The 10,008-nt window shown below is 49.1% G+C and overlaps 2 protein-coding genes across 14 annotated transcripts in view; one reads left to right on the plus strand and one right to left on the minus strand.

Annotated features, from left to right (window-relative positions):
• Positions 1 to 247: 247 nt before the first annotated feature.
• On the minus strand, positions 248 to 3,173 carry LOC100696809 (uncharacterized). 3 transcript variants are annotated; one of them, XM_019362393.2, is made up of 8 exons: positions 3,032 to 3,173; positions 2,668 to 2,946; positions 2,374 to 2,549; positions 2,217 to 2,293; positions 1,654 to 1,902; positions 799 to 970; positions 628 to 728; positions 248 to 526 (listed from the first exon to the last, which is right to left on the minus strand). In XM_019362393.2, exons 2-8 carry the CDS (start codon positions 2,821 to 2,823, stop codon positions 414 to 416), a joined length of 1,044 nt encoding a protein of 347 aa, XP_019217938.1. In that variant the 5' UTR covers positions 2,824 to 2,946; positions 3,032 to 3,173; the 3' UTR covers positions 248 to 413. The 3 variants fall into 3 exon arrangements, with proteins under 3 accessions (XP_019217938.1, XP_025765693.1, XP_025765694.1); XM_025909908.1 differs by having other exon boundaries at positions 1,968 to 2,293; XM_025909909.1 differs by lacking the exons at positions 2,668 to 2,946; positions 3,032 to 3,173 and adding an exon at positions 1,968 to 2,148 and having other exon boundaries at positions 2,374 to 2,541.
• A 2,273-nt stretch (positions 3,174 to 5,446) lies between these two features.
• LOC100697076 (SUN domain-containing protein 1) overlaps positions 5,447 to 10,008 on the plus strand; it is a 14,204-nt gene continuing 9,642 nt past the window's right edge. For 2 of the 11 annotated variants that reach the window (XM_005471540.4, XM_005471542.4), the window contains exons 1-5: positions 7,202 to 7,340; positions 8,019 to 8,189; positions 8,264 to 8,457; positions 8,741 to 8,767; positions 8,881 to 9,168. In XM_005471540.4, the coding sequence (XP_005471597.1) occupies positions 7,300 to 7,340; positions 8,019 to 8,189; positions 8,264 to 8,457; positions 8,741 to 8,767; positions 8,881 to 9,168 (721 nt within the window). In that variant the 5' untranslated portion in view covers positions 7,202 to 7,299. The other 9 variants (XM_005471548.4, XM_005471547.4, XM_025909901.1 and 6 more) reach the window with 8 other exon arrangements.

The raw sequence follows: 10,008 nt of genomic DNA on the forward strand, positions 1-10,008 counted from the left end.
ATGTTATTATTAATTATTACGATGTAAATAATAACAATATTATATTATTAGTCTTTAATGATTTGATTTTATTTTAAAGGTAGGTTTGGATGACTTCCGCACTGAAAGCGTCACTGAAGATACTTTAAATGTTAAAAACATTTTGCAGCTAAAACCTGATTAGAAGAAGAAAAGCTAAACTTGCTGCCACTTCCTGTTCCACTTGGCGTCTTCCAGCGTGTTCCCACACAGACTAGCAGAGACCAGGTAAATAAGAAGTGCTTTATTTACAGATAAATAACAGAGGGATCAGAGAAAAAACAAACATGTTTCCAAATGTTCTTCAGTGGACTCATGCCGTGGTGAAGGCGGTTCCCTCAGTAACAGTCGGCGTGGATACGTTAGAGCAGTTTCCTCTTTCCTGCTCCGCGTCCTCAGACGGGGCTCAGGTCGGCGGGGACGGGGATCCGTTTGAGTTCATCCACGTAGGTCGAAGGCTCCTTAAAAACTTCTTCAAACAGGAGCTTCATCAGCTCGCTCACATATTCTGGAAGACATGGAAGTCACTGTAAACCACACTGGTGTCAATAAAGTTTCAACACAGGAGCAGTTCAGCCACTCCTCTGTGTGTGTGTGTGTGTCACTCACTGGGTTTGGGCTCGCTCTGCTGAGGCTCGGCGGTGACCTCTGAACTCCTCTCTTTGTGTCTCTCTGCGTCCTCGTTGAAATGCATGGCGGCCAGGTACAGCCTGGAAACAAGACCCACTGTCACACAGGTGTTTAAGGCTGTGACATCAGAGCTAAAGCAGCAGCGTTTACCTGCAGAGCACGCCGACAAACGGGAAAGCGACATTCTTTGGTGCGAAGTGGCACACGAGCCGGTGGAAGCGCTCCAGCGAGGACGCCTGGTGGTCGTGACTCAGTTTCCCGACGTCGGCGAGAATTCGCTTGTTGAGCAGGAGCTTCTTCAGTTTGTGCAGAGCCACCGAGTCTGCAGCAACACAGGTGAGCACAGACACACCCACAGGTAAACAGTCGGCCAATACCAAGGCAGCAAAGAGCAGCAAAGAGTTAAGCCACGCCCATCATAATAAATCAAATCATTAAACAGTTTGTTAATTGCCCTTTTATCGCCCCTCCCCCTCAGCTCTGAACAGCGAGTGGGTGGAGCTTGTGTCTAAGCTGACTGTATCAGGGGCGTGCTCTCTGTGATGTCAGCAGGGTCTGCAGGGATGACTCATCTAAGCGCTGAGCCATGATTGGACACTGAACAGCCTTCAGTGTTATGAATGTGGACGTCACACCCTGCTGGACACATTGGAAAGGCCAGCAGTCACATGACGTGACCAGAGGTTTATGACATCATTATGTGCAAGAGGTCAAAGGTCAACTGTTTACAGCAGGTTAATTTATTCGTCTTCTCTCTGCGTCTTTGGAGCTGAGCTGAGTCATGCTACGTCAGTGTCTGACTGCCCGCGTTATAGTGGACACCGCCGCTGTGATGTCACAGGCTGGTTAGCCAGGTAAGCTGCTTCACCTGTGATAAAGTGTCAGCCAATGACTGGACTGTTTAATAATCATACATTTTATTCGTGGGCACCTTCCTAAAGCCCAGACTCTCCACCTGAGGTCCACGTGCACAGGTGTGACTGGCTCTGATTGGCTGACACTCACCTGGCTGGAACCACTTGCTGGGATCCACGGACACGCGGTTAGGATGCGCGCACGTCGGGAACAGCGGGTCGTCGTGAGTGTGGACGTTCTGGATGTGGTTCACGAGGGATTTCCACTTCGCCACCTTCTCGGGCGCGGACGTGGAGGTCGTGGCGCTCCAGTAGACGTGGTTCCTGATGCTGGGCAGCCACCGCCGCACCAGCAGGCACTCTTTACTCTTCGCCAGCTTCTTCAGCTTCCTGGACAAACCTGCGGAGAAAAACGTGTTAGCGTGTGTCTGACGGCTTATCGTCACGTGACCGCGCCGTACCGACCCTTCTCCAAGTGCTGGATGTTATAGTAATGGCAGACGTTTCGCTCCCTCAGGTATTTCTGCACGCGCGTGCGGCGGTCGGTCACGATGTGGTCCACGCTCAGGCGGTTGACCTGGAGGAGGTCAAGGCCTCGCCGCAGAGCCTCTGTCTCCACGTGCGAGCTGCCGCTGACCCCGGCGCTCTGAGAGGATAACCACAAACAGTCACGTGATCGGCTCTTACTTTCTGTTGGCACAGAGCGAGCGTTACCTGAATGAGCTGGATGTCGATGACGCTGCTGCTGTTCAGGTGCATCAGGGTGTAGCTGCCCAGCTTCCCGCACTGTCCTGTCAGAGGAAATGACATCATCAGGCCAAAGTAACCACAAGGTGACAAAAACAAGACACTAATGATGGCGTTCGCTCACCCAGCAGGTCCGCCCTCATCCGCCCTCCACCGCCACGCTGCCCTCACCCTCAGGCGCTCCATCAGCACCTGCTGGTCCCGCTTCCACTTGTGGTTGATGGCGGGCTCGAGGAACATGCGGGCGTGCCTCCTGAAGGTGTCGGACTGGAACACCTGGAGGTTCATGGCTCTGCACACCTGCAGGTGACGCACAGCAGACACGCGCCGTCATGGAGGACGTCTGCACGTGCGCACACTCGGACAGTGACGTCAGAGTTTTACCGTCATGTGTGCTCAGGTCAAAGGTCAAAGTTACCTTCTCCACCTGACTGAACGAGCCTCCGGTGAAATAAATGGCCGCAGACATCTGCAGGTTTCCTAGCGGCGTGCTTCCCGCCACCGGCTGGCTCTCCCACTTCCTGCTGTAGTCACAGCTGGGGCACAGCTGGCTGAAGTGCACAAAGGTGCCCATCCGCCCCGCCGCACCTCGCAGCTCAGCCCGCACACGGGGCAGGTGAGGAAGAGGTCTCTGAGGCAGCTCTCGAACACGATGTATTTGGGGTCGTTGTAGTGGGAGGGCGTGGCCTCCGCCTCGCTGTGTGGGTGGAGAATAACAGGTCCCAGATCAGACGTTTGCTGCACAGACAGACAGAAACCTGCAGGAGGCGCCGGCACCTTACCGACTGTCGGGCGGCTCGCTTGAGGACTCGTCCGGCTCATATGGCTCGCAGATGGGGTCGTACTGGTCGGACGCTTCAGGGAGATCTGTTTCCTCCTCTGGCTCCTCCCCCTCCTCTTCTTCCTTCATTTCCAGACGTGGTCTCTTCGCTGGTCTGACACCCGGCTGAATCCCCGTCTCTGATTGGGTGGTCACCGTTCCCACGTTACAGTGCGACACCGAGGCCTGTGTGGCTGAAACGCACAAAACACGTTTTACACTCTTTAAAACTGAACAAAGCTTCCTCTTCATCACCAACAGAAACTATTTCTGAATCTCAGTCCAAAACCTGCAGTTCCTCCACCGACCAGCAGGGGCCAGCAGTTAATATGTGGCCATCTTTTAGTAACAGTGCGTGGCTCTCATACCCACCTTTGCTTCTCACGTGCTGCTTCAGCGTGTTGTAGGACAGCTGGGTGGCGGCGCACCTCGTAGATGGCGAGTAGGACGTCTGCGTGCCCACCGACACCATGTAGTGACAGAACTGCGTCGCCACGGAGACCTTGGGTTCAGGGTCGGTCTGACAGGCGGTGTTTCTGAAGCGAGTGAGGGGCAGCAGCACCGGACTCTGCTCACAGGAGAGAGGCCAAATGATATGTAATGCACTACGGAGGACACAAGGTGCCAAAATCAGTAAATGACTCCATAATGATTCATGGAAAATTCGATTACAACTGTAGACGTTAATTTTATAAATATAAAGGACTCAAAGGGGGGAAAAAAAAAATCAGAGACACTGGCCCACGTCGGCCATGTTGATGGCGGTGCATAAAACGGTTTTGGCTGTCGTCCATATTTATGAATTTCATGTGGCTAACTGTTCAGAGGAGGCGCCACGAGGAGCTGAAAATCTTTAAAACAGCTCAGTTAATGTTTCTATTTTTTATAATTAGGATGTTGTTGTTTTCCCTCAAGCAAAAGCAGAATACATTACAGTAACGTAAACAAAAATAAATATTAATATTATCATTACTGTCAACCGTTTATTTTTAAATTGATCGGCTTCATCGCAGATTTCAAATGTGTAACTGCTGACATGATTCCTGCTGATTCCAACTTCTTAAATTGAGACTTTCCCCCGCACTGCAGGAGGTTCCAGGAGCTCTGCGGGGCACAGGTACAGGTAACGGACAGCAGACACATCTCATCTCCATCATTTTTCCTCTTCTCCGATCCTTTCACTGCTCATACCGAGGCTCAGAACAGCTTTGTTCATGTTTGATGATGTAACTGAGACCCAACCGAGCTGACAGACGAATGCTCAGAACGCCTCACCCTGCAGGTGTGACTTTGTCATAAATGCTGATACTGATATATCGATACAGTGAAAGTATCGGTCAGGCTCTAACAGCACTGTACTGATGTCCAGCAATGATTATGCAAAATATTATGATACTACCACTGTACTACATTTTGTTACCTTTCTTGTGAAGCACTTTGTGACATGTCTGTGAAAAGTGCTATATAAATAAACTTTTACTCACTTACCAACTCTAAATATTAAAATAATTAAAGGAATTTTGTAAAAAATATTTAGTCGTTTCTGTTATTTTAGCCGTTTTGGTGTTCCATATTAACTAGCTGCTGATCAGATCAGATGTTGGAGTATTTTTAAAATTAATTCTGTTTTTTAAAGAAAAAAGTTGAGGTAATGCAGCTCGCTGATTTACTAATTGATTTACTGGCGCTTTTATGAAAGGATGTAATGACACTTAAAGGTTTGTTTGACACCAAGTATGGCCAATAAAATCATAGCTTACTGTAGCAGTATACGAACATTTACTGGTCTTCAACAATACAAGCTTATTTACGGAGTAACGGTCTTATTCTTATTATTAGTTTTTGGCATGTTTAGACCTCCATACAGCGGTCACGGTTTAGCCGTTTCTGTTGTTATTTTCAGGCTTTTTCTGATAAATTCGGTCTTTATTTTGTTTTTGTTTTTTTTACACGTTAACTGAGACCGTTAGCCCGGTTAGCCATTTTTCTTTTGTTTTGTTTTTTAATCCCGCCGGTGGATTTAAACCGTTTCTACCGTCCGGTGATCCGGGACTCGGCAGCTACTCGCGGCGGAGATCCCGGGTTAGATTGAGGCTCACCGCCGCCGCTTTGGACTCCTCCACGTCCCCGTGGATGAACGGCAGCGCCCCGTCCTTCAGCAGCAGCCTGGCCGAGAAGCCGGCGTCATACTGGGCTTTGTTGACAAACGAGTCCTCGGAGAAGTGGCGCGAGCAGACGTACACGGTGGCTTTGGGCGGCCGCTGGTCTGAGAACAGGTACTGGATCCATTGCTGCCGGATCCGCTCCTCTTTGGGCAGCGCGAACAGGTTCAGCTTCCCCTCGCAGCCGAAGATGCATTTCTTGGGAGACATCCTGGTCCGAGTCCCGCTCCTGCACACGGAGCTGGAAAACTTCCCGAGTCCGAGCGCGAGGAGGAGGAGGCGGAGCCCGCTCCCGTGACCATATAAGGAAATCCCCGCCAGTTAAATCCACGCCGCCAAGAGGGAAAAAACGGTCGGAGCAGGCGCAGGGAGTACTCAGATTACTCACCTACATGTTACTGATCTCGTAACTGAGATTCAGGCCTTTTTTCATGTTCCCGCCACCACTTTAACACTGTGAATGTGACAGCAGCTCAGGCTGAATATCCAAAAATGTATTTTAAAGTAGTTCCGTTTAACAAATGATAACAGGAGAAATCATCTGTTAATGTGATGTTCTCTGGAAAATTTTTTTTTTCTGTTTTCTAACGTTCACTCACTGCAATAAAACAACATTTTAATGAAAATGTCTCGGCATTGAACTAGGAGTGAACTATCTCAAATCAATATATCATCTTTGTCATAGAGCGGGTCGCACCTCCGGCCACAGGGGGGCGAAAATCACTGCTGCCGCTATAAAATGCCCCCACTGTAAACCGCTAGTGTTAAGTCTCCTGCCTGTTATTAGTGTGAATGTGAGTCCCTGAGAGGAGCTTTCGGAGTTTGCGTTCATCGCTACGCTGCTAACCGGCGAATTTATAACGGGAACACCATTTAACTGTCTCCGCCAGTTCTATCTGACGCCCGCTGGCTGCTAATAGCTAGTGGCAGCTTGTGGCCGGCGTCTCTCCCTGTCTGCCCCCCGCTGCGGGTGAGCACAGCGCTTTTTCCTCTCTGTACCGTCCTGATTAACTTTTATTTTTTTACTGTTATATTCTGTGCGCGCTAACGCTGACGTTAGCAGAGCCACGGTTCGTTTTTCGCGGGGGTCCGCCCACTGCGGGATTTGATTGGTCACGCACAACGTCATTTACGTGAGCTGACCGCGGATTGGTTGGAAGCTGACAGCTTGCAGTTAAAAGACTGTACATGTGGGCTCAATCGCAAACAAACAGAGCGGACACGCGCACGCGGGTGTAGAAGGGCGATTATATGTAAGTAGAGTAACGATGGTGATGGAAGGAACAATAAAGACACAAGAATTAAAATGTTGGTTTGTGTGTTTACGTGTTTCACCCCGCTGTGCAGTTTATAACCACCTAAAACACACGATCTTATTTTCCCATCAGCCTCTCAGGTGAGGGCGCTCTCAGCAGGTGAAGGGGGAGCACTGCAGCGCCACCTGACAGCTCAGCAGGAAGTCGGCGTTTACCTGAAGGTGAGGGCTGCTGGGTAGCTGAGTCTGAGGTGGCAGCTGGCGGTAATAGATGATCCTCCTTTGTCTCGTCCTCGCTCTCTGTGCAGCTCCTCATTTCATTCTCTGACGCGCTGTTTTAAGACTGCTTTCTTCTAACTGGCAGCTCCTCTCAAACAGAAGGTTTGAGGGGTAGGTGGGTGGGGCTCTACAGTGAAATAATGTCCTCCTTTCTAAACCCACTCTCTTCTGATTGGCTGACTTCTGGACTCCAGCACCCAGTTTGACCACATAAAGAGATTTTTTTTTTTTTTTTCTTTCTTAGTTTTGGAGTAACATCCTGGTTATTGGGGGGGGCAGCAGGCTGAACACCATGTGGCGGGAAATATCTGACTTTGATATTTTTATTGAATTAAATAGTGTCCTCACAGAGATAGAGGTGTGCGTGCGTGTGTGTACGAGCAGCTGACTGACCCCAAGACAGGAAGTGTAAGCAGGTTAAAGGTGAACTTCAGCTGCTGGCTGGATCTGTGTGTTTTGTTTGTGTGTGCGTTAGAGTTGGTGTTGGTGTGAGTTGTGTTTGTGGCAGCGTTGTTGGCGGCTCTGCCGGCTGCCATGAGTGACGAGGACCTGCAGAGCTGGGGCTGGACGGACCTGTGTGTATGCTCGGCTTCTTTCTCTGCGCTGTTGTATGTAGGTCAGGTGTCTGATAAGGTCGCAGGGATTTAGAGTGTGTGTGTGTGTGTGTGTGTGTGTGTGTGTGTGTGTGTGTGTCTTCCTTCAGTATTTCAGGAAGAAGTGGTTTCTGTGTTTCTGCTGAGTTGCTGCAGCGTGTCTGCAGGTTAACACTCGAGTTTAATCATTAAGCTGAAGCTGCTTTTAATTCAGAGTTTAGTGAAGGAAACGAGAGCGAGTATCTGCAGCTCGCTGTTCGTCTGGTTAACACGACCCCAGACCTCCATTGCTCTGCCTCCATATCACAGGAAATGCATCTCGGAATTCTAATAACATTCCTCTGTACATGCTGCCAACTTTAACATTTTTAATTTTATCAAACTGCATTTTATGGTTGATTTAGTTTTTTTTTTTTTTTTTTTTTTTTTTTTTTTTTTTTTTTTTTTAAAACCAAAAACGTGTACTAAAGTTTCAATGTTTTCTCTTTATGTTCTTATACATTTTATATATTTCTTAATATATTCTGTTTAAATGGTTTTGCAGGTTTATTTGATCAGGTTTAAAGTTTTCTGTCATGTAACATTTTCAGAATTTGTTTCCGTAAAGGAACACGCCTCTTCCTGTTCCTGCTCCCTCATCTTCCACGCCTGTCTCCTCAGCTCCACCTACTCCTCATCGGACTCTGAGAAGGAGCAGCAGGTCGTCTCCTTCCTTCGGGCGAGGGTCATGTCGAGACGCAGCCTGCGGCTCGATGAAGGCCTGCTGGACCGAAGTCTTCCTCGTGGCAGCGCTTCCTTTAGTGCGGGAGGAGGCGACTGGAGGAGCAGCAGGTCGGTGTAGACGTCTGCTGGAGGTATGTTCTGTTCAGGTCTGCTCCTCCTTCACCTCCTGCCTCCTTCTGCAGGTCGCTGAGGTCCCGTCGTTCCCAGCAGCACTCGGTCTCCTGCTCTGAGTCGCTCCTCGATGCGCCGCATAAACCTGCCATCATGGCACTCCACAACAGCAGCCTCCACAGCGTGGCGTCCGACGCCTCCCTGCTGTCCTCCCTGCAGAACGGGTCCTCCATCCAGGAGCAAACGCAGGTTGATGCGTTCTGGGGTACGATGCCTCCTCATAGATTTATGATGATCTGTTTACAGAGCGCTTTCTGTGGTGCTTTTCCATGGCAACGGCACAGGTCATCAGATCCACGGATTCAGTATTCTTACTTTGATTACTTTGGTCTGATGTTTTCAGTCTAAGGAAATGACCTGGGTTCAGTTTTGGACTCGTTACCCTGCTATGTTGAGTTTGGAGCATCTGTGAACACAAGGCTCGCCTTGTTGAACGGACCTGCTCCGCCTGAGGCAGACTCTAGTTTAATGTTGATCTTCCTCCTCAGGTTTGGACCACGACTCGGATTCCAAAGGTGAGCCTGCGCCCCCGCCCGCCTGCGCCCCGCCCGCCTGCGCCTGACTCATACAGGCTTTGATAAGGGGACATGATGAGTCAGTTTCATTGTGTCCTTGTCTCTGTCTGCAGAAAGCACCATCATCGCGGAGCAGAGCAGCGTCGCACTGAACAGCACTCTGATTGGTCTAGACGCCCTCTGCACCAAACACCCGGGCCAGGCGCTCAGCAGGGTTTACTGTAAAGACTGCAGCGCTCTGAAATCTGAGCCGCCGCTGGATGAGGAGGCGGCCGGCTCCTCTTCCTCCAAATACACCACAGACACCTCCTCAACACTAATGGTACCGGGACCCTCAGAGTGCGAGGAACCAGAACCTTCTACCATCTACTACAGAGACAGAAGCCGCAGGAGGAGGACGGGTGAGGCAGACGGACGTGACGGTCTTTACTGTGTATCAAAATGACCACATCACTCTTTTTCTTTTTTTTTGTCTGTAACAAGATTATAATGACAGCAAAAACGTTCTCGTATTCAGAAAGTAACAAAAACAAATCGATCTGTAGTAGGGCTGCCACAAACGATTATTTTGATAGTCGACTAGTCACCGATTATTTTTGCGATTAGTCGACTAATCAGATCATGCATCCATTGGACGTAAAATGTACACCTGAAAATATGTTAAACGTTTATTTTGTGACCCAGAAAGAATAATAATTGTAATATTAAAACTAACTAGCTGCCGCCATTGTTGACAACTGCGCTGGGCCGCGCTATGAATTCTGGAACACAGTTTCTTCTTCTTCGGGGTTTAACGGCAGCTGGCATCCTTGTACATGCAGTGCTGCCATCTTCTGTTTCAGTCCGTTATTACACTCTTAAATACTACTACTTATTCCTGCGTCTTTTGGGATCTTACAAAGCTTCAAACGACGCGTCGACTATTAAATTAGTCGTCGACGATTTTAATAGTCGACGTAATCGTGACTAGTCGACTAATCGTGGCAGCCCTAATCTGTAGTAAAAATCTTTTCTCGTCATTCCTGAAACATTTCAAATCTCCAGAATTAAGACAAAGCAACACTTGAGTTTGTTCCTCTCAGTCACATTTTAATCAGTGTTGTTACAGATTAAACCACGCAACCTTCTCGATCAGTGCAGCACAGGTTTGCCGCAGTCACTGCTCTCCATAGCACATGCTTTATCAGGACGGGGCACCGTCTGCTGCTACCAGTGTGTCCAGTTTGTCTTTGGTTCTGGTT

Source organism: Oreochromis niloticus, linkage group LG8 (assembly GCF_001858045.2).
Source record: "Oreochromis niloticus isolate F11D_XX linkage group LG8, O_niloticus_UMD_NMBU, whole genome shotgun sequence".
In the NCBI taxonomy this organism is placed as follows: Eukaryota; Metazoa; Chordata; class Actinopteri; order Cichliformes; family Cichlidae; genus Oreochromis; species Oreochromis niloticus.